This window comes from Scyliorhinus torazame, chromosome X, assembly GCF_047496885.1.
Source record: "Scyliorhinus torazame isolate Kashiwa2021f chromosome X, sScyTor2.1, whole genome shotgun sequence".
Classification (NCBI taxonomy): Eukaryota; Metazoa; Chordata; class Chondrichthyes; order Carcharhiniformes; family Scyliorhinidae; genus Scyliorhinus; species Scyliorhinus torazame.
This window is the reverse complement of record NC_092738.1, coordinates 8,417,323-8,441,892: the sequence shown is the minus strand read 5'-3', so window position 1 is coordinate 8,441,892 and position 24,570 is coordinate 8,417,323. Positions and strand designations below refer to the sequence as shown.

General features: G+C 46.1%; 1 protein-coding gene across 1 annotated transcript in view; it reads left to right on the top strand.

The window, feature by feature from the left end:
• The window catches only part of pou6f1 (POU class 6 homeobox 1), an 884,787-nt gene that overhangs the window by 9,756 nt on the left and 850,461 nt on the right, over positions 1–24,570 (top strand). The window contains exon 2 of the mRNA XM_072493696.1: positions 23,024–23,086. Coding sequence (XP_072349797.1) covers positions 23,033–23,086 — 54 coding nt within the window. The 5' untranslated portion in view covers positions 23,024–23,032. The remainder of the gene's footprint in view (positions 1–23,023; positions 23,087–24,570) is intronic.

Here is a 24,570-nt window from a genome sequence, read left to right as displayed (position 1 = left end):
AGTTCAACCCATATAGACTCAGTGGGCCAACCCTCGGATAAATCCTCTCTCTGCACTGCCGTGATATTCTCCCTAATCAAAAACTCAATATCTCCCCCTCTTGCCTCCTGTTCTGTCTTTCCTCTGGCATCTGTACCCCGGAACATTGAGCCACCAGTCCTCCCCCCTCCTTTAGCCATGTTTCAGTAATAGCTATAATATCCCAGTCCCTCGTACCTACCCATGCCCTGAGTTAATCTGCCTTTCGACCTCTTGCATTGAAATAAATGCAGTTCAATCTGTTTCCCTGCCTTCCACTTTTCTCCTCACTGGCTTTTGTTTCTATCCCCTCTTTACTACTCTCTGACTTCCTGCATTGGTTCCCATCCCCCTGCCACATTAGTTTAAACCCACCCCAACAGCGCTAGCAACCACCCCCCCCCCCAGGACATCGGTTCCAGTCCCACCCAGGTGTAGACCATCTGATTTGTAATGAACAAAGAACAACGAAAAGTACAGCACAAGAACAGACCCTTCGGCCCTCCAAGCCCATGCCAACCATGCTGCCCATCTAAACTAAAATCTTCTACCCTTCCTGGGTCCGTATCCCTCTATTCCCATCCTATTCATGAATTTGTCAAGATGCCCCTTGAATGTCACTATCATCCCTGCTTCCACCACCTCCTCCGGCAGCGAGTTCCAGGCACCCACTACCCTCTGCGTAAAAAACTTGCCTCGTGCATCTACTCTAAACCTTGCCCCTCACATCTTAAACCTACGCCCCCTAGTAATTGACCCCTCTACCCTGGGGAAAAGCCTCTGACTATCCATTCTGTTTATGCCCCTCATAATTTTGTAGACCTTTATCAGGTCGCCCCTCAACCTCCGTCGTTCCAGTGAGAACAAACCGAGTTTATTCAACCGCTCCTCATAGCTAATGCCCTCCATACCAGGCAACATTCTGGTCAATCTCTTCTGCACCCTCTCTAATGGTCCCACCTCTCCCAGAACCTGTTCCAATGTCCTAAAAATATGAATCCCTCCCTCCTGCACCATCTCTCAAGCTTCACATTCATCCTGTCCATTCTGTCATTCCTACGCTGACTAGCACGTGGCACTGGTAGCAATCCCGAGATTACTACCTTTCAGGTCCTACTTTTTAATTTAGCTCCTAACTCCTTAAATTCAGCATGCAGTACCTCATCCCATTTTTTACCTATATCATTGGTGCCGATATGCACCATGATAGCTGGCTGTTTACCCTCCCCCTTTAGAATGTGCTGGTATGTTGCCTGGTATGGAGGGCATTAGCTATGACGAGCAGTTGAATAAACTTGGTTGTTCTCACTGGAATGACGGAGGTTGAGGGGCGACCTGATAGAAGTCTACAAAATTATGAGGGGCATGGAAAGAGTGGATAGTCAGAAGCTTTTTCCCAGGGTAGAGGGGTCAGTTACTAGGGGGATATAGGTTTAAGGTGCGAGGGACAAAGTTCAGAGGAGATGTGCGAGGGAACTATTTTTACACAGAGGGTGGCGGGTGCCTGGAACTCGCTGCCGGAGGAGGTGGTGGAAGCAGGGACGATAGTGACGTTTAATGGTCGTCTTGACAAATACATGAATAGGATGGGAATAGAGGGATACGGACCCAGGAAGTGTAGAAGATTCTAGGTTAGACGGGTCGCATGGTCGGTGCAGGCTTGAAGGGCCGAAGGGCCTCAAGATTTCTGTCAAGGCCGCAGCAATTTCCCCCCTTGCCTCCCTTAGTATTCTGGGGTAGATCCCATCAGGCCCTGGGGACTTATCTACCTTCATGTTTTTCAAGACGCCCAACATCTCCACCTTGTTGATCTCAATGTGACCCAGACTATCTACTCATCTAAAGGACAGTGTGTAATTTTGTAATGTCGGGACATCAAGGATGCAGCTTCATGATGCTTCTCTCCTTTTTCTATCAGCTTGGATTTCTTTCAATGACTCTCAGCATTGCCATGTTGTCCAGCTCCATTCTACTTGCCATGGATCAATGCTGATCAAATAGTACTGGCATTTCCCCTCAGTCAACAGCAGCCACTAAAATAGCACAAGCATTCCAAGATATGACAGTGAAAGCAGGAGCAGTATTCTTTATTTATTCTCTCCCAAGAGATATAGAAACATAAAGAATAGGAGCAGGAGGAGGCCATTCGGCCCTTCGAGCCTGCTCCGCCATTCATTATGACCATGGCTGATCATCCAACTCCTTTGATCCTTTTAGCCCTAACTGCTTCTTGAGAACATCAAAAGAGAGTCAATACTGGAAGTTTTTCACATGCTGCATCAGAGATGCGAATATCTCATGTGAAAGAGCTTCTCAGTTGAAAGTCCTTGCCAAGACCTTGGATATTACTTACATTTTTAGGGGTGTTTGCCAGGATCTATTGCGGCTGTAGAATGTTTCTCAACTAGGGTCTTTTCACAGTAACTTCATTGAAGCCTACTTGTGACAATAAGTGATTATTATTATTAACTACCTAGGCTGGATTGGAATATGGTATTGGTGAAGTAATATGATGGATCAGCTTAAAAAACTCTTTTACGTGGCACAAACAAGCTTAATGATCGGCATTGTTTAATAGGAGGAGAAATGTGGGCTTAAACTGGTAAGGCAACATTCCGACCCTGCCCACTATTTTACCAAAGTAGTAAAACTGCTCAAGCAATGATTTTGCTGACAAAGAATGCGGATAGAAGGGAGTTAGATTAACTGCTGGCAAGAGAGCAAATCAGGTACAAGGAGCCAGAGTAATATCAGAAAAGAGTCAGCAGAGGGATGGGTGGAAATGACCTAATTACTTACATTGTTAAGATTGTCTTTGTTTTTTGAGCACAGTAAGCGGTCTTACAACACCAGGTTAAAGTCCCAACAGGTTTGTTTCAAATCACTGGGTTTCGGAGCACTGCTCCTTCCTTAGGTGAATGAAGAGGTGGGTTCCAGAAAACCCTAACCCTAATATATAAAACAAAAAAGAGTGGCTAAGGTAAATATTGGTTATTTAGAGGATGAGAAGGGAGATTTAATAATGGGAGATGAGGAAATGGCTGAGGAACTGAACAGGTTTTTTGGGTCGGTCTTCACAGTGGAAGACACAAATAACATGCCAGTGTCTGATGGAAATGAGGCTATGACAGGTGAGGACCTTGAGAGGATTGTTATCACAAAGGAGGTAGTGATGGGCAAGCTAATGGGGCTAAAGGTAGACAAGTCTCCTGGCCCTGATGGAATGCATCCCAGAGTGCTAAAAGAGATGGCTAGGGAAATTGCAAATGCACTAGTGATAATTTACCAAAATTCACTGGACTCTGGGGTGGTCCCGGCGGATTGGAAATTAGCAAACGTGATACCACTGTTTAGAAAAGGAGGTAGGCAGAAAGCGGGTAATTATAGGCCAGTGAGCTTAACTTCAGTAGTAGGGAAGATGCTGGAATCTATCATCAAGGAAGAAATAGCAAGGCACCTGGATGGAAATTGTCCCATTGGGCAGACGCAGCATGGGTTCATAAAGGGCAGGTCGTGCCTAACTAATTTAGTGGAATTTTTTGAGGACATTACCAGAGCGGTAGATAACGGGGAGCCAATGGATGTGGTATATCTGGATTTCCAGAAAGCCTTTGACCAGGTGCCACACAAAAGGTTGCTGCATAAGATAAAGATGCATGGCATTAAGGGGAAAGTAGTAGCATGGATAGAGGATTGGTTAATTAATAGAAAGCAAAGAGTGGGGATTAATGGGTGTTTCTCTGGTTGGCAATCAGTAGCTAGTGGTGTCCCTCAGGGATCAGTGTTGGGCCCACAACTGTTCACAATTTACATAGATGATTTGGAGTTGGGGACCAAGGGCAATGTGTCCAAGTTTGCAGACGACACTAAGATAAGTGTTAAAGCAAAAAGTGCAGAGGATACCGGAAGTCTGCAGAGGGATTTGGATAGGCTAAGTGAATGGGCTAGGGTCTGGCAGATGGAATACAATGTTGGCAAATGTGAGGCTATCCATTTTGGTAGGAATAACAGCAAAAGGGATTATTATTTAAATGATAATATACTAAAACATGCTGCTGTGCAGAGAGACCTGGGTGTGCTCGTGCATGAGTCGCAAAAAGTTGGTTTTCAGGTGCAACAGGTGATTAAGAAGGCAAATGGAATTTTGTCCTTCATTGCTAGAGGGATGGAGTTTAAGATGAGGGAGGTTATGCTGCGAGTGTATAAGGTGTTAGTGAGGCCACACCTGGAGTATTGTGTTCAGTTTTGGTCTCCTTACCTGAGAAAGGATGTACTGGCGCTGGAGGGTGTGCAGAGGAGATTCACTAGGTTAATCCCAGAGCTGAAGGGGTTGGATTACGAGGAGAGGTTGAGTAGACTGGGACTGTACTCGTTGGAATTTAGAAGGATGAGGGGGATCTTGTAGAAACATATAAAATTATGAAGGGAATAGATAGGATAGATGCAGGCAGGTTGTTTCCACTGGCGGGTGAAAGCAGAACTAGGGGGCATAGCCTCAAAATAAGGGGAAGTAGATTTAGGACTGAGTTTACGAGGAACTTCTTCACCCAAAGGGTTGTGAATCTATGGAATTCCTTGCCCAGTGAAGCAGTAGAGGCTCCTTCATTAAATGTTTTTAAGATCAAGATAGATAGTTTTTTGAAGAATAAAGGGATTAAGGGTTATGGTGTTCGGGCCGGAAAGTGGAGCTGAGTCCATAAAAGATCAGCCATGATCTCATTGAATGGCGGAGCAGGCTCGAGGGGCCAGATGGCCTACTCCTGCTCCTAGTTCTTATGTTCTTATGTTATACAGACAAAGTCAAAGATGCAATACGATACTTTGAATGCGAGCCTTTGCAGGTAATGAAGTCTTTAGAGATGCAGAGAGAGTGGTAATCACAGGTTAAAGAGGTGTGAATAGTCTCAAGCCAGGATAGTTGGTAGGATTTCGCAAGCCCAGGCCAGATGGTGGGGGGTGAATGTAATGCGACCTGAATCCAAGGTCACAGTGAAGCCGTACTCATGCGTGCGGAACTTGGCTATAAGTTTCTGCTCGGCGATTCTGCGTTGTCACACGTCCTGAAGGCCGCTTACCCGAAGATCAGAGGCTGAATGCCTTTGACTGCTGAAGTGTTCCCCGACTGGAAGGGAACATTCCAGCCTGGTGATTGTCGCGCGATGTCCGTTGTCGCAGTGTCTGCATGGTCTCGCCAATGTACCACGCTTCGGGAACCCACTTCTTCATTCACCTGAGGAAGGAGCAGTGCTCCAAAAGCTAGTGATTCGAAACAAACCTTTTGGACTTTAACCTGGTGTTGTAAATCTTCTTACTGTGCCCACCCCAGTCCAATGCCGGCATCTCCACATCTTTGTTTTTTGAGTACTCAGCCGTCTCCACATAATGTTACGAGTCATTTCAAGGTTGTTGAAAGTTCTAAGAAGGTAAATGTTTTAGTACAGATTTTTAGCATTGGCTTGCTTGGATTTTTCCAGTGCTGAGCCACTGCTGAGCACTGTTACAAATCTGTGTACATTTTGAGGCAGTTCTTTATTTTCACTCACAAGTTAAGAAACTAACAGCAGCAAAAAGATACATTTTGACACCCCATTACATGGCGGGGTTAGTGTGTGTGGAAGATTCATGTCAGTTGAAGAACGAACATGCCTGACAAATAAGTAATCTGCCTTCATTTGGCATTTTCCACATATTTTTGAAGGCTAGTCCAATGGCAGTTCAGATCAGAAGAGTCTTTGCAAGGGAGAACTCTGAATCTGACCCAGCACCTTCGATGATTCATGCAAATCTTCCCAAGGTCCCTCTGCTACTGCACCACCTTTAGAGTCGTATGCTTTATGTTGTCTCTCTTCTTACCTACCAAAATTTATTACATTTCTCTTACCAAAATGTACCGAATTCCTACCGCATTCTTCCTCCCAAAATGTATCACTTCTCACAAATATCGTCTCCACCATGTCGACCCATTTACCAGGATATTGCCTGGTATGGAGGGCATTAGCTATGAGGAGAGGTTGGATAAACTCTGTTTGTTCTCACTAAAACGACGGAGGTTGAGGGGCGACCTGACAGAAGTCTACAAAATTACGATGGACGTGGACAGTCAGAAGCTTTTTCCCAGGGTGGAAGAGTCAATTTCGAGGGGACCTAGGTTTAAGGTGCGAGGGCAAAGTTTATAGGAGATGTGCGAGGGCCGCTTTTTTACACCGAGGGTAGTGGGTGCCTGGAACTCGCTGCCGGAGGAGGTGGTGGAAGCAGGGACGATAGTGACATTAAGGGGCGCCTTGACAAATGAAAATCGCTTACTGTCACAAGTAGGCTTCAAATGAAGTTACTGTGAAAAGCCCCTAGTCACCACATTCCGGCGCCTGTTCGGGGAGGCTATTACGGGAATCGAACCATGCTGCTGGCCTGCCTTGGTCTGCTTTCATGAATAGGATGGGAACAGAGGGATACGGACACCGGAGATACGGACACCGGAATTGTATAAGGTTTTAGGTTGGACGGGCAGCATGGTCGGCGCAGATATGGAGGGCTGAAGGGCCTGTCCCTGTGCTGTACTGTTCGTTGTTCATTCCTGCACATGTCCTCTTGATGTTTAACACCAGCTTCTTTTTTGAAAATAAATTTAGAGTGCCCAATTATTTTTTTCCAATTAAGGGGCAATTTAGTGAGGGCAATCCACCGAACCTGCACATAAGACACAGGAGCAGAATTAGGCCACTCGGCCCATCGAGTCTGCTCCGCCATTCAATCATGGCTGATACTTTCTCATTCCCATTCTCCTGCCTTCTCCCCATAACCCCTGATCCCCTTATTAATCAAGAACTTCTCTATCTCTGACTCAAAGACACTCAGTGATTTGGCCTCCACAGCCTTCTGCGGCAAAGAGTTCCACAGATTCACCACCCTCTGGCTGAAGAAATTCCTCATCTCTGTTTTAAAGGATCGTCCCTTTAGTCTGAGATGGTGTCCTCTGCTTCTAGTTTCTCCTACAAGTGGAAACATCTTCTCCACGTCCACTCTATCCAGGCCTCGCAGTATCCTGTAAGTTTCAATAAGATCCCCCCCTCCTCCTTCTAAACCCCAACGAGTACAAACCAAGAGTCCTCAACTGTTCCTCATACGACAGGCCCTTCATTCCAGGGATCTTTCTTGTGAACCTCCTCTGGACCCTTTCCAAGGCCAGCACATCCTTCCTTAGATACGAGGCCCAAAACTGCTCACAGTACTCCAAATGGGGTCTGACCAGAGCCTTATACAGCCTCAGAAGTACCTCCACGGTCTTGTATTCTAGTCCTCACGACATGAATGCTAACATTGCATTTGCCTTCTTAACTGCCAGCTGAACCTGCACGTTAACGCTAAGAGAACTGTGAAAAAGGACTCCAAAGTCCCTTTGTGGTTCTGCTTTCCGAAGCATTTCCCCATTTAGAAAATAGTCTGTGCCTAGATTCCTCCTTCCAAAGTGCATAACCTCACACTTTTCCACATTGTATTCCATCTATAGGTATGTCAGGAATAAGCGAATCTATAGGTATGTCAGGAATAAGCGAATGACTAGGGAAAGAGTAGGACCAGTCAAGGACAGGGATGGGAAGTTGTGTGTGGAGTCTGAAGAGATAGGCGAGATACTAAATGAATATTTTTCGTCAGTATTCACTCAGGAAAAAGATAATGTTGTGGAGGAGAATGCTGAGCCCCAGGCTAATAGAATAGATGGCATTGAGGTACGTAGGGAAGAGGTGTTGGCAATTCTGGACAGGCTGAAAATAGATAAGTCCCCGGGACCTGATGGGATTTATCCTAGGATTCTCTGGGAGGCCAGGGAAGAGATTGCAGGACCATTGGCTTTGATTTTTATGTCATCATTGGCTACAGGAATAGTGCCAGAGGACTGGAGGACAGCAAATGTGGTCCCTTTGTTCAAAAAGGGGAGCAGAGACAACCCCGGCAACTATAGACCGGTGAGCCTCACGTCTGTAGTGGGTAAAGTCTTGGAGGGGATTATAAGAGACAAGATTTATAATCATCTAGATAGGAATAATATGATCAGGGATAGTCAGCATGGCTTTGTGAAGGGTAGGTCATGCCTCACAAACCTTATTGAGTTCTTTGAGAAGGTGACTGAACAGGTAGACGAGGGTAGAGCAGTTGATGTGGTGTATATGGATTTCAGCAAAGCGTTTGATAAGGTTCGCCACGGTAGGCTATTGCAGAAAATACGGAGGCTGGGGATTGAGGGTGATTTAGAGATGTGGATCAGAAATTGGCTAGCTGAAAGAAGACAGAGGGTGGTGGTTGATGGGAAATGTTCAGAATGGAGTACAGTCACAAGTGGAGTACCACAAGGATCTGTTCTGGGGCCGTTGCTGTTTGTAATTTTTATCAATGACCTAGAGGAAGGCGCAGAAGGGTGGGTGAGTAAATTTGCAGACGATACTAAAGTCGGTGGTGTTGTCGATAGTGTGGAAGGATGTAGCAGGTTACAGAGGGATATAGATAAGCTGCAGAGCTGGGCTGAGAGGTGGCAAATGGAGTTTAATGTAGAGAAGTGTGAGGTGATTCACTTTGGAAGGAATAACAGGAATGTGGAATATTTGGCTAATGGTAAAGTTCTTGAAAGTGTGGATGAGCAGAGGGATCTAGGAGTCCATGTACATAGATCCCTGAAAGTTGCCACCCAGGTTGATAGGGTTGTGAAGAAGGCCTATGGAGTGTTGGCCTTTATTGGTAGAGGGATTGAGTTCCGGAGTCGGGAGGTCATGTTGCAACTGTACAGAACTCTGGTACGGCCGCATTTGGAGTATTGCGTACAGTTCTGGTCACCGCATTATAGGAAGGACGTGGAGGCTTTGGAGCGGGTGCAGAGGAGATTTACCAGGATGTTGCCTGGTATGGAGGGAAAATCTTATGAGGAAAGGCTGGTGGACTTGAGGTTGTTTTCGTTGGAGAGAAGAAGGTTAAGAGGAGACTTAATAGAGGCATACGAAATGATCAGGGGGTTGGATAGGGTGGACAGTGAGAGCCTTCTCCCGCGGATGAATATGGCTGGCACGAGGGGACATAACTTTAAACTGAGGGGTAATAGATATAGGACAGAGGTCAGAGGTAGGTTCTTTACGCAAAGAGTAGTGAGGCCGTGGAATGCCCTACCTGCTACAGTAGTGAACTCGCCAACATTGAGGGCATTTAAAAGTTTATTGGATAAACATATGGATGATAATGGCATAGTGTAGGTTAGATGGCTTTTGTTTTGGTGCAACATCGTGGGCCGAAGGGCCTGTACTGCGCTGTATTGTTCTATGTTCTATGTTGCTAACAATTCATCGGATACAGTTTTATATACATACCATAATCCATTAAAGTTTTTGGAAAAGTTTAAGAATCGAAATGCAAGACTGTTTAGATGGAGTTTATTGCTATAACCATTTAACTTAAAAAGTATACATGTAGCCGGACTTTGAAATGCGAGAAGACTGGAAAGTTTGAAGGTGAAAAAGAAAGACTGAAATGGACTATACTGATGTTTTAAGTTTACATGTTTAAATGTAACATGATGTGTATCTTATAGAGTATTAGTTGTGTTTAGTGATGAGAAATGTTTGAAGTTGAAAGGCTTGGAAAATGAAGTAACCTTTTTATGTTGCTGGTTAATTTTTTAAGAGGGAGGGGGGGGGGGAAGTGTGATGAATGTAGGAATTTTAGACATATTGCATAATATGTATTTGATGCAGTAAGAATTAAAGCCTGGGGTTGTGTGTGTATGACTGCTGCAGTAGTGTTTTAAAAAATCCTGGTTTACAAGACAGCTAAGTTGTTAGGAGCCAGATTGCAATTATAGCATCATAAAGGTTTGGGCAAAATTGTGTTCATATTAAGAGGGTTCCCTGTGGAGTAGTTAATTAGAGACATTGTGTTTGGTGTAGGGAGATGATGTAGTTAATGGGAGGAGCCAAGGGTTGAAGCAGTCAGGTGTTGATGTTCAGTTTTAGTTTGTGGCTGGAAGACAAGCTAAGAAGTTTCTAAAGAATAAACAGCCAGAGATTCTGCATGGTTCTGACAGGCTTCAGGTCTATCTTTTTAAACAGTGCCTGAAGACATCTTTGTGCAACAGGTATTCCTGAGTGCTAACTGTATTTAAAAGTGGATTGGGATCTTGAGATGGTTTTGTTGTTTGAGTGGAAGTAAAGATAGCAGTTAAAGGGTTATTGTGTCACTGTATTGATTAATTGTAAGCTATTTTCTGATGTGGTGTTAAAGATATTTGAATACTGTGTTAGTAATAAAGTTTGTTTCAATATGTCATATCCCTATTTTTCCATGCAATCACTCCTGGCGCGAGGTATTCTTTCCTCACCGTCTTAGGGAATTAAAATAAAATGTTGGGGTTTCTGTCCAGTATCCGAGCCACTGTTGGGGCCTGGCCCAGGTCGTAATACTGGGTCAAAATCCTGGAGCACCCTCCCTAACAGCACTGTGGGTGTATCTACACCTGTCATGTGATAGTACTTTTAACAAATTGGTGTGTATCAAATAGCTGCAGTGATGTCAGTATGTGCGTGGAGCTGAGCTGTGACTCTGCTTTTACTTTCGCTTTGAGCAAAAAAGCTGGTGTGTGTCTGTGTGTTTTAGTTTCGTTTTCAGAGTTGAAGGAGCTACAGTCACAGCAAGAAGATGCATTGATCTCTCTCTGCAATCTAAAGACTGTCTCCAGATCATTTGAGGATTTCAAAGGCAGACCTGTTTCTGTAGAGAATCTAAACCTGCTGTCTTTCTGTCAAAAGGGTCTTTTGGTCTTAAGGATGTTGTTAGGAAAGTTATGAAGGGTTACTTATGAAATATTGCATCTGTGGGGATTATTGGTGATGATAGTTGTTAAGATGTTTACTGTGGGTTTATAAAGTGTTAACTGTATTCATAAATAAACATGATTTTGTTTAGATCTCTGTTGCATCACGCCTGTAGAGTGGGCCGTGTGCTCCCCATAACCACAATCTATTAAAAGTCGTGGGTCAGGTGAACTCCATGATACACTTTGGTGTTCTCTAAACTCTGGCCCATAACACACCACACAGACTACATCAGTTCAAAAAAGTGGCTCACCACCATCTTCTCGCAAGGAGATTAGAGGTGGGCAATAAATGCTGACCTAGCCAGTGAAGCCCACATTCTGTAAATTAGTTCTAGGAAAGATGGGAATGGAGTTTGAAGCTGGCAACACGCTCACGGACCTTGGGGTGGAAGAAAGGTTGGAGATGGGTTGAGGAGTGGTTCAAAGGTTGGTTACTTGAGGGCCGGGGGGGGGGGGGAGGGAGGGGGGGGGGGCAGTTGTGACAAATTCAAAAGCGAGAGATGATTGATGCAGGTAGGGCGGTGGATGGTGTCTATATGGACTTCAGTAAGGCCTTTGACAAGGTCCCTCATGGTAGACTAGTACAAAAGGTGAAGTCACACGGGATCAGGGGTGAGCTGGCAAGGTGGATACAGAACTGGCTAGGTCATAGAAGGCAGAGAATAGCAATGGAAGGATGCTTTTCTAATTGGAGGGCTGTGACCAGTGGTGTTCCACAGGGATCAGTGCTGGGACCTTTGCTGTTCGTAGTATATATAAATGATTTGGAGGAAAATGTAACTGGTCTGATTAGTAAGTTTGCAGACGACACAAAGGTTAGTGGAATTGCGGATAGCGATGAGGACTGTCAGAGGATACAGCAGGATTTAGATTGTTTGGAGACTTGGGCGGAGAGATGGCAGATGGAGTTTAATCCGGACAAATGTGAGGTAATGCATTTTGGAAGGTCTAATGCAGGTAGGGAATATACAGTGAATGGTAGAACCATCAAGAGTATTGAAAGTCAGAGAGATCTAGGTGTACAGGTCCACAGGACACTGAAAGGGGCAACACAGGTGGAGAAGGTAGCCAAGAAGGCATACGGCATGCTTGCCTTCATTGGCCGGGGCATTGAGTATAAGAATTGGCAAGTCATGTTGCAGCTGTATAGAACATTAGTTAGGCCACACTTGGAGTATAGTGTTCAATTCTGGTCGCCACACTACCAGAAGGATGTGGAGGCTTTAGAGAGGGTGCAGAAGAGATTTACCAGAATGTTGCCTGGTATGGAGGGCATTGGCTATAAGGAGCGGTTGAATAAACTCGGTTTGTTCTCACTGGAACGAAGGCGGTTGAGGGGTGACCTGATAGAGGTCGACAAAATTATGAGGGGCATAGACTGAGTGGATAGTCAGAGGCTTTTCCCAGGGTAGAGGGGTCAATTACTAGGGGGCAGAGGTTTAAGGTGAGAGGGGCAAGGTTTAGAGTAGATGTACGAGGCAAGTTTTTTACACAGAGGGTAGTGGGTGCCTGGAGCGCGCTACCGGAGGAGGTGGTGGAAGCAGGGACGATAGTGACATTTAAGGGGCATCTTGACAAATACATGAATAGGATGGGAATAGAGGGATACGGACCCGGGAAGTGTAGAAGATTGTAGTTTAGTCGGGCAGCATGGTCGGCACGGGCTTGGAGGGCCGAAGGGCCTGTTCCTGTGCTGTACTTTTCTTTGTTCTTTGTTCTAGAGCAGTACCTGAAAACAGGAAATCATTTACAATATCGGCTAACATGGAGGCCAGGAAGGGAAGTTGTGTGATCAGCAGTTTAGTGGAAATTGGATTGAGAGAGCAGGAGGCGGGTCTCAAGATGACCTTAGAGAGGGCACAGGGGGATATTGGAGAAAAGATAGAGAAAGTGAGATTTTAAAAAGATGGTTTGCAGCCAAGAAAATAAATTGGGGTTATCTTTGCATTGCAGAATGATCCTGGAGTGGTGAGCGGGCTTAGCAGACATGAGGTGTACTTGATAGTGTTTTAATTGGTCCACTCCGATCTGGTGGTGGAGGCTAAACCAATTGTCCAGCATCCTTTCAAGTTCCCATCCCTTGAACACGAGTGAGTGGCAATGATACATAGATACATACATAGAAGATAAGAGGAGGCCTTTTGGCCCTTCGAGCCTGCTTCACCATTCATCACGATCATGGCTGATCATCCAACTCAATAGCCTAATCCTGCTTTCTCCCCATAACCTTTGGTCCCATTCTCCCCAAGTGCTATATCCAGCCGCCTCTTGAACATTCAGTTTTTCATAGAATTTACAGTGCAGAAGGAGGCCATTCGACCCATTGAGTCTGCACCGGCTCTTGGAAAGTCAACACCTCCATCCTATCCCCAGAACCCAGTAACCCCACCCAACACTAAGGGCAATTTATCATGGCCAATCCACCTAACCTGCACATCTTTGGACTGTGGGAGGAAACCGGAGCGCCCGGAGGAAACCCATGCACACACGGGGAGGATGTGCAGACTCCGCACAGACGGTGACCCAAGCCAGAATCGAACCTGGGACCCTGGAGCTGTGAAACAATTGTGCTACCCACAATGCTACCGTGCTGCCCACTGGCATCAACTATTTCCTGTGGCAATGAATTCCACAGGCTCATCACTCTTTGTGTGAAGAAATGTCTCCATATCTCTGTCCGAAATGTGTTACCCTGAATCCTCAGGCTGTGACCCCTGATTCTGGACACACCCATCATTGGTAACATCTTCCCTGCATCTACCCTGTCTAGTCCTGTTAGAATTTTATATGTCTTGATGAGATCCTGTCTCAGTCTTCTGAACTCCAGGGCAGCACGGTAACACAAGTGGATAGCACTGTGGCTTCACAGCGCCAGGGTCCCAGGTTCGATTCCCCGCTGGGTCACTGTCTGTGCGGAGTCTGCACGTTCTCCCCGTGTCTGCGTGGGTTTCCTCCGGGTGCTCCGGTTTCCTCCCACAGTCCAAAGATGTGCAGGTTAGGTGGATTGGAAATGATAAATTGCCCTTAGTGACCAAAAAGGTTAGGAGGGGTTATTGGGTTCCGAGGATAGGATGGAAGTGAGGGCTTAAGTGGGTCGGTACAGACTAGTTCGGCTGAATCATAGAATCATAGAAGTTTACAGCATGGAAACAGGCCCTTCGGCCCACACAGCCCATGCCACCCAGTTTTTACCATTAAGCTAGTCCCAGCTGCCCGCACTTGGCCCAGAACCCTCTATACCCATCTTACCCATGTAACTATCTAAATGCTTTTTGAAAGACACAATTGTACCCGCCTCTACTACTACCTCTGGCAGCCCATTCCAGACACTCACTACCCTCTGAGTGAAGAAATTGCCCCTCTGGGCCCTTCTGAATCTCTCCCCTCTCACCTTAAACCTATGCCCTCTAGTTTTAGACTCCCCTACCTTTGGGAAAAGATGTTGACTATCTACCTTATCTATGCCCCTCATTATTTTATAGACCTCTATAAGATCACCCCGAAGCCTCCTACGCTCCAGGGAAAAAAGTCCCAGTCTATCCAGCCTCTCCTTATAACTCAAACCATCAAGTCCCGGCAACATCCTAGTAAATCTTTTCTGCACTCTTTCTAGTTTAATAATATCCTTTCTATAATAGGGTGACCAGAACTGCACACAGTATTCCAAGTGTGGCCGTACCAATGTCTTGTACAACTTCAACAAGACGTCCCAACTCCTGTATTCAATGTTCTGACCAATGAAACCAAGCATGCCGAATGCCTTCTTCACCACCCTGTCCACCTGCGACTCCACCTTCAAGGAGCTATGAACCTGTACTCCTAGATCTCTTTGTTCTATAACTCTCCCCAACGCCATACCATTAACTGAGTAGGTCCTGGCCTGATTCGATCTGCCAAAATGCATCACCTCACATTTATCTAAATTAAACTCCATCTGCCATTCGTCGGCCCACTGGCCTAATTGATCAAGATCCCGTTGCAATCCTAGATAACCTTCTTCACTATCCACTGTGCCACCAATCTTGGTGTCATCTGCAAACTTACTAACCATGCCTCCTAAATTCTCATCCAAATCATTAATATAAATCACAAATAACAGTGGACCCAGCACCGATCCCTGCGGCACACCACTGGCCACAGGCCTCCAGTTTGAAAAACAACCCTCTACAACTACCCTCTGTCTTCTGTCGTCCAGCCAATTTTGAATCCAATTGGCAACCTCACCCTGGATCCCGTGAGCTTTAACCTTCTGCAACAACCTACCATGCGGTACCTTGTCAAAGGCTTTGCTAAAGTCCATGTAGACAACGTCTACTGCACTGCCCTCATCTACCTTCTTGGTCACCCCCTCAAAAAACTCAATCAAATTTGTGAGACATGATTTTCCATGCACAAAGCCATGCTGACTGCCCCGAATCAGTCCTTGCCTCTCTAAATGCTTGTAGATCCTGTCTCTCAGAATACCTTCTAGCAACTTACCTACTACAGACGTTAGGCTCACCGGTCTGTACTTCCCAGGCTTTTCCCTGCTGCCCTTCTTAAACAAGGGCACAACATTCGCCACTCTCCAATCTTCAGGCACCTCACCTGTGGCTGCCGATGATTCAAATATCTCTGTTAGGGGACCCGCAATTTCCTCCCTAGCCTCCCACAACATCCTGGGATACATTTCATCAGGTTCTGGGGATTTATCTACCTTGATGCGCTTTAAGACTTCCAGCACCTCCTCCTCTGTAATATGCACACTTCTCAAGAATCACTATTTATTTCCCTTAGTTTCCTAACATCCATGCCTTTCTCCACCGTGAATACCGATGAGAAATATTCATTCAGGATCTCACCCAACTCTTGTGGCTCTGCACATAGATGTCCTTGTTGATCCTTAAGAGGCCCTACTCTGTCCCTAGTTACTCTTTTCCCCTTTATGTATCTGTAGAATCTCTTTGGATTCTCCTTTGCATTATTTGCCAAAGCAATTTCATGTCCCCTTTTTGCCCTCCTGATTTCCCTCTGAACTCTATTTCGACAATCTCTATACTCTTCAAGGGATCCACTTGATCCCAGTTGTTTATGTACGTCATATGCCTCCTTCTTCTTTTTGACCAGAGTCTCAATATCTCGAGTCATCCAGGGTTCCCTACTTCTACCAGCCTTGCCCTTCACTCTAAAAGGAATGTGCTTACCCTGCACCCTGGTTAACACATTTTTAAAAGCCTCCCATTTACCAGTCGTCCCTTTGCCTGCCAACAGTCTCCCCCAATCTACCTCTGAAAGTTCCTGTCTGATACCATCAAAATTGGCCTTGCCCCAATTAAGAATTTTAACTCTTGGGCCAGACCTATCATTCTTCATAGCTATCTTAAAACTAATGGAGTTATGGTCACTTGTCCCAAAGTGATCCCTCACTAACACTTCTGTCACTTGCCCTTCCTTATTTCCCAAGACGAGGTCAAGTTTTGCCCCCTCTCTAGTCGGTCCATCCACATACTGAATGAGAAATTCCTCCTGAATACACTCAACAAATTTCCCTCCATCCAAGCCCCTAATGCTATGGCTGTCCCAGTCAATGTTGGGAAAGTTAAAGTCCCCTACTATTACCACCCTATTTTTCTTGCAGCTATCTGTAATCTCCTTACATATTTGCTCCTCAATTTCCCGCTGACTATTTGGGGGCCTGTAGTACAGTCCTATCAAGGTGATCTCTCCCTTCTTATTTTTCAGTTCCACCCATATAGACTCAGTGGGCGAACCCTCGGATATATCCCCTCTAAGTACTGCCGGGATGTTCTCCCTAATCAAAAACGCCACTCCCCCTCCTCTCTTACCTCCTGTTCTATCCTTTCTATAGCATCTGTACCCCGGAACATTGAGCTGCCAGTCCTGCCCCTCCCTTAGCCATGTTTCAGTCATAGCTATAATATCCCAGTCCCATGTGCCCATCCATGCCCTGAGTTCATCCGCTTTGCCCGTCAGGCCCCTTGCATTGAAATAAATGCAGTTTAATGTAGACTTTCCTTGCTCTCTGCCCTGCTTTCTCTGGTCATGCTTTACACACTCTCCCTTCCTGCCTTTTGTTTCTGTCCCCACTGACTTCCTACATCGGTTCCCATCCCCCTGCCACATTAGTTTAAACCCGCCCAAACTGCACTAGCAAACACACCCCCGAGAACATTGGTTTCGGTCCCACCCAGATGCAGACCGTCCGATTTGTACAGGTCCCACCTCCCCCAGAACCGGTCCCAATGTCCCAGGAATTTGAAACCCTCCCTCTTGCACCATCTCTCAAGCCACGTATTCATCCTAGCTATCCTCTCATTCCTACTGTTATTGCACTGGTAGCAATCCTGAGATTACTACCTTTTGAGGTCCTACTTTTTAGTTTAACTCCTAACTCCCTAAATTCAGCTTGTAGGACCTCATCCCATTTTTTACCTATATCGTTGGTGCCTATATGCACCACGACAGCTGGCTGTTCACCCTCCCCCTCCAGAATGCCCTGCAGCCGCTCCGAGACATCCTTGACCCTTGCACCAGGGAGGCAACATACCAACCTGGATTCTCGTTTGCGTCCGCAGAAACGCAATACAATTGAATCCCCTATCACTATAGCTCTGCCACTCTTTTTCCCGCCCTTCTGTGCAGCAGAGCCAGCCACGGTGCCATGAACCTGGCTGCTGCCACCTTCCCCTGGTGAGCCATCTCCCCCAACAGTTTCCAAAACGGTAAATCTGTTTTGGAGGGAGATGACCGCAGGGGATCCCTGCACTGCCTTCCTACGCTTCCTCTGTCTGTTGGTCACCCATTCCCTATCTGCCTCAGTAATTTTAATCTGCGGTGTGACCAGCTCACTGAATGTGCTATCCACAACTTCCTCAGCATCGCGGATGCTCCAAAGTGAGTCCATCCGCAGCTCCAGAGCCGTCAAGCGGTCTAACAGGAGCTGCAGTTGGACACACTTCTTGCAGATGAAGGAGTCAGGGACACCAGAAGGGTCCCTGACTTGCCACATCTCACAAGAGGAGCATGACACGGGTCTGAGCTCTCCTGCCATGACTTAAACCTGAAGTTAAATTTGAACTACACTACACAGCTAAGAGAAAGTCAAAGAGAGAGAAATCACTTACCAGTCACAAGCCAATCACTTACCTGCTGACTGTGATGTAATTGCTCCCGAGACTCCCTCACAGGTCTGCTTTTCTGCACCTCCTTCAGATGAGCACCAAATTCCCTTAACTAGTTAATTAATTTACTTAATTAATTGGATTTTTTTTTTTTTTTTTTGGAAACTCAACCCCAAACACCAAACTCCAAAAAACACAGCCCTCACTCACCTCTTACCCGAACTCAGCCTTACCCAAACTCAGATACACTCTGTTTGCCTCCAGCACTCTGTTTCTATAGGCTCTTCAGCCACACCCTTTGTATCCTTCCTGATTTACAGTCAGCCAATAGGCCTGCTCCCGAAACTGATCTCCCGAAACTAACAGCTGACCTGCAAGGTAAGGAAGTTGTTAAGCAGTACTTACCTCACCCAGGCCGCGACCTTTTAAACTGTCCGCTCTGCCTCGCAGCTCCCGCGCTTTTTCAATCTCCCGCGCTGTTTCCAAAGTCCCGGCTCTCTCTCTCTCTCCCGAACTAACAGCTGACCTGCAAGGTAAGGAAGTTGTTAAGCAGTACTTAATGGCCTCCTTCTGCACTGTATGTTGTATGTTCCAGCGAGAACAATCCCAACCGAGTCAATCTCTCCTCACACGACAGTCCCGCCATCCCTGGAATCAGTCTGGTAAACCTTCGCTGCACTCCCTCGAGAGCAAGAACATCCTTCCTCAGAGAAGGAGACCAAAACTGCCCACAATATTCCAGGTGTGGCCTCACCAAGGCCCTGTACAATTGCAGCAACACATCCCTGCTTCTATACTCGAAACCTCTCACAATGAAGGCCAACGTACCATTAGCCTTCTTTACCGCCTGCTGCACCTGCATGCTTACCTTCAGCGACTGGTGCACAAGGACACCCAGGTCCCGCTGCACACTCCCCTCTCCCAATTTACAACCATTCAGGTAGTAATCTGCCTTCCTGTTTTTGCTTCCAAAGTGAACAACCTCACACTTCTCAAAATTATACTGCATCTGCCATTGGTTTGCCCACTAGCCCAACCTGTCCCGATCTTGCTGAAGGATCCCTACATCCTCGTCACAATTCACCCTCCCACCTAATTTGGTATTGTCTGCAAACTTTGAGATGTTACATTTTGTTCCTTCATCCAAATCATTAATATATATTGTGAATAGCTGGGGTCCCAGCACCGATCCCTGTGGTACCCCACTAGTTACTGCCTGCCAATTTGAAAAGGACCCATTAATCCCTACTCTTTGTTTCCTCTCTGCCAACCAGTTTTCTATCCACCTCAATACATTTCCCCCAATCCCATGCGCTTTAATATTGCACAATAATCTCTTATGCATGACTTTGTCAAACGCCTTCTGAAAGCCCAAATATACCACATCGACTGGCTCCCCCTTGTCAGCTGTACTGTTTACATCTTCAAAGAATTCCAACAGATTTGCCAAGCATGATTTTCCCTTCATAAATCCATGCTGACTCCGACTGATCCTGAGGATGGTACCCAGGGGAATGTCTGAGGTGAGAGAGGGAGTGATGGTTCTGTTTTGCGATGAGGAAATTAAAGGTGGAGTGAGGGTGAGGTTAAATAAATCAGTCGCTGCAGAAATGTCATGGCGCACAGAAGGTCAAAGGTTAGACAGCTGAGGTTTATGAATTGGGGGATAGGAAGTGATCAGAGAGGGTCTGTGATTGAAACAATGGGAGTAGCAAGACCATATGAGATAATAAGGCCAATGGAGTGGCCATGAATATAGGTCGGGGAGGTTACATGGAGGGAGAGATTTGGGGAGGATTAGAGAGCAGTGAACTCAGAAGAGAGACAGAGAGAGAGAGCACGTTGAGGTGAGATGGAGAGTGAAATCACCGAGGAAGAGAATAACTAAGGAAAAGCTCGGGTCTATCATGGTAACTTGTGCATTCATTCAGAGGTGCTGGCAGGTTCTCAATCAGTGCTTTGTCTCTGACTCGACTAAGGAAAGGGATGAAGCAGACATTCTAGTTAAAGCGGAGGAGTGTGGAATATTAAATACAATATCAGCCCAGTGAGAGAGGAAGGACTGCAGAGGCTGGCATCCTTGAAGGTGCATCAATCACCAGGGTCAGATGGATTGCATCCCAGGCTGTTGAAGGAAATAGCGGATGATTTCCAATCCTCACTAGGTACAAGTGAGGTCGGAGAGAATTGGAGATCTGTGAATGTTGTACCATTATTTAAAAAGGGTGTGAGAGATAGGCCAGAACACTATTGGCCGGTCAGTCGGACATTAATGGTGAGATAATTACTGGAAACAGTTGTGAGAGGCAAACTGTCGCTTAGAAAGGCACGGATTGGTCAGGGATTGTTAGTATGGTTTTGTGAGGGGAAGATCGTGTCTTACTAACTTAATAGAATGTTTTGATGAAGTAACAAGGAGGATTGATATGGGGAGTGCAGTGGATATTGTCTACATGGATTTCCTATGGACAAACCCTCCGTATACACAGGATCTGCTCAGACGAAGAGGAGCGTAACAGACGTCTACAGACGCTGAAAGATGCCCTCATACGAATGGGATATGGCGCTCGACTCATCCAACGCGCCACTGCAAAAACTGCACCGACCTCCTCAGAAGACAAACACTGGACACAACCGACAGAGTACCCTTCGTCGTCCAGTACTTCCCCGGAGGGGCGAAACTACGACATCATCTTCGCAGCCTTCAACACGTCATCGATGAAGACTAACATCTTGCCAAGGTCATCCCCACACCCCCACTACTTGCCTTCAAACAACCGCGCAACCTCAAACAAACCATTGTTTGCAGCAAACTACCCAGCCTTCAGAACAGCGACCGCGACACCACACAACCCTGCCATGGCAATCTCTGCAAGGCGTGCCAGATCATCGACATGGGGACCAGCATTACACGTGAGAACACCACCCACCAGGTCCGTGGTACATACTCGTGCAACTCGGCCAACGTTGTCTACCTCATACACTGCAGGAAAGGATGTCCCAAAGCGTGGTACATTGGCGAGACCATGCAGACGCTGCGACAACGGATTAATGGACATCGCGCGACAATCACCAGGCAGGAATGTTCCCTTCCAGTCAGGGAGCACTTCAGCAGTCAAGGGCATTCAGCCTCTGATATCCGGGTAAGCATTCTCCAAGGCGGCCTTCAAGACGCGCGACAACGCAGAATCACCAATCAGAAACCTACAGCCAAGTTCCGCACACTTGAGTGGGGCCTCAACCGGGACCTGGGATTCATGTCGCATTACATTCATCCCCCACCATCCGGCTTGCGAAATCCTACCAACTGTCCTGGCTTGACACAATTCACACCTCTTTAACCTGTGATTATCCCTCTCTCTGCATCTGTAAAGACTTAATCATCTGCTAATGCTCGCATTCCAAGCATTGTCTGGCATCTTTGAATCTGTCTCTATATATGTTTCTGGAACATACCTCTTCATTCACCTGAGGAAGGAGCAGCGCCTCGAAAGCTAGTGACATCGAAACAAACCTGTTGGACTTTAACCTGGTGTTGTAAGACTTCTTACTGTACAAAATTATGATGGGCATAGACAGAGTGGATAGTCAGCGACCTTTTCCCAGGGTAGAGTGGTCAATTACTAGGGGGCATAGGTTTAAGGTGAGAGGGGCAAGGTTTAGAGTAGATGTACGAGGCAAGTTTGTTACACAGAGGATAGTGGGTGCCTGGAACTCGCTGCTGGAGGAGGTGGTGGAAGCAGGGACGATAGTGGCATTTAAGGGGCATCTTGACAAATACATGAATAGGATGGGAATAGAGGGATCTGGACCCAGGAAGTGTAGAAGATTGTAGTTTAGTCGGGCAGCATGGTTGGCGCAGGCTTGGAGGGCCTGTTCCTGTGCTGTACTTTTCTTTGTTCTTCTTTGTTCCTGATCGGGTGAGAGGGTGGTGGTGGATGGAAAATTTTCAGACTGGAGACCAGTTACCAGCGGTGTACCACAGGAATCAGTGCTGGGTCCTCTGCTATTTGTGATTTTTATCAATGACTTGGAGGAGGGGGCTGAAGGGTGGGTCAGTAAATTTGCTGATGACACCAAGATTGGTGGAGTAGTGGATGAGGTGGAGGGCTGTTGTAGGCTGCAAAGAGACATTGATAGGATGCAGAGCTGGCAGATGGAGTTTAACCCTGATAAGTGTGAGGTGATTCATTTTGGTAGAAAAAATTTGAATGCGGATTACAGGGTCAACGGCAGGGTTCTGAGGAATGTGGAGGAACAGAGAGATCTTGGGGTTCATGTCCACAGATCTCTGAAGGTTGCCACTCCAGTGGATAGAGCCGTGAAGAAGGCCTATAGTGTGTTAGCGTTTATTAACAGGGGGCTTGAGTTTAAGAGCCGCGGGGTTATGCTGCAACTGTACATGACCCTGGTGAGACCACATTTGGAGTATTGTGTGCAGTTCTGGTCACCTCACTATAGGAAGAATGAGGAAGCATTGGAAAGGGTGCAAAGGAGATTTACCAGGAAGTTGCCTGGTTTGCAGGATAGGTCTTATGAGGAAAGGTTGAGGGAGCTAGGGCTTTTCTCTTTGGAGCGGAGAAGGATGAGAGGCAACTTAATAGAGGTTTATAAGATGATGAGGGGGATAGATAGAGTGGACGTTCAGAGACTATTTCCTCGGGTGGATGTAGCTGTTACAAGGGGGCATAACTATAAGGTTCAGGGTGGGAAATATAGGAAGGATGTCCGAGGTAGGTTCTTTACTCAGAGAGTGGTTAGGGTGTGGAATGGACTGCCTGCTGTGATAGTGGAGTCGGACACTTCAGGAACTTTCAAGCGGTTATTGGATAGGCACATGGAGCACACCAGAATGACAGGGAGTGGGATAGCTTGATCTTGGTTTCGGACAATGCTCAGCACAACATCCAGGGCCGAAGGGCCTGTTCTGTTCTGTACTGTTCTATGTTCTATGATACTATTGAACCTAAATTCATTATTTGTATTCTGTTCCCCATTATGCAATAAGGCAAATTAACTTTTTTTCTTTCAGTGATGTACAATGGAAACTGGCGATCTGAAAGAGCAACCTGACGCTTTGTCTATCACTAAGCAGGTATGGCACTTTCCCTCTCTTTTTTTAATGATTTGATCCTGTTCAAGTGGGGAACAAGTAATGATGAAATAAAGTATCAAGATTGTTACAATTTTTCTGACTGAATTTTCTGCTCTGAAATGTCCAGCAGAACTTTTGGAACAAACTTGTTTTCTTTGGTAACTTCAAGGTCTTTTTGTTTCTGTATTGTTTTTTGGTAATGCATTTATTTAATGTATGTTGGTGTTTGGTTGTGGCATGTGTTATGACACTGAGTGCTGGGAGCTCTTTACCCTGGAATTCTCATACGGGTTTCCAATCTCAATTCCGCAGTCAAGGAAGGAACAAATCCGTTTTTGATACTGGTTTTGTCATGTGTCCTCCACAGCTATCTCCTCCAGAAAGGGAAGGAAGGAGAATGAGCCTCATTCCAGACAGGTTAAAAAAAAAAGGAGCAAAATCTCCAACAAAGGTGCTCATTATATCGATGATGAGCCAACTGTGGCCTTTGTGAGTCTCTGTTTGCAGTTGTTACCATTCCCCTGGAGACCAATAATGTGAAAGAATGGAACTTTCCAAACTGCCCCAATGGAAGAAGTTGATGGAAAAAATTTCCTGATTTTAAAACTTTTACTGCAACAATCAAACCCAAGTCAACACAAATTTAACATGAACTGACAGTCCAATTGTATTCAATAGATTATAGGGCAAATAGTTGATACAAGACAAATTTCTGATTTCTCAGGCAGCACTTGAAGCACATATATGGCATCACATGCAGTCCCAATTTCTCTCTCAATTTTATCTTCCTGGGTTGGACTTCAAGCACTTCATCACGCAGTTTGACCCTCAAGTAGCCTCTGGCAACTGATTTGCTCAATCCAAGATTCACTGATACGACTCACTCCTGTCGAACCTCTTTCACTTGGCTCACGACAGCCCCCGTGCTATCGTTTTCCAGAGTCCTCTTCATCTGACCACTCAAAAACATCCCAAAATAGTGTACGGCTGCCTTTGGTTTAAACTAAACACCCAGCTCTTCAGTGTGCCTGGATAGCTCTCACAGTTTTTAGGTTTGACAAACACAGCTTCACCAAGAGCTCCTGTGTTTGCTCATTTGCTGCTGAAAGGAACCTGAACTTTTGAAAGGCCGGTTTGTCCTGGCCACCGGCTGAAACCTGATCTCCCAGTCAATTTATTGTTCCCAAATTAGCTTTTGTTTCCTTTCCGACTGAAGACATGAGAGAGGTCTGATGTCACAATCCCTCCCCTCCCCCGCAAGAAACCTGGACCTCACTGTGGTCAGCACTGCTACCTCACAGCCCCAGGGACCCGGATTCAATTCAGGCCCCGGGTGACTGTGCAGTTTGCACGTTCTCCCCATGTTTGCATGGGTTTCCTCCGGGTGCTCCGCTTTCCTCCCACAGTCCAAAGATTTGCAGGTTAGGTGGATTGGCCATGTTAAATTGCCCCTAGTGTCCAAAGATGTGCAGGTTAGATGGATT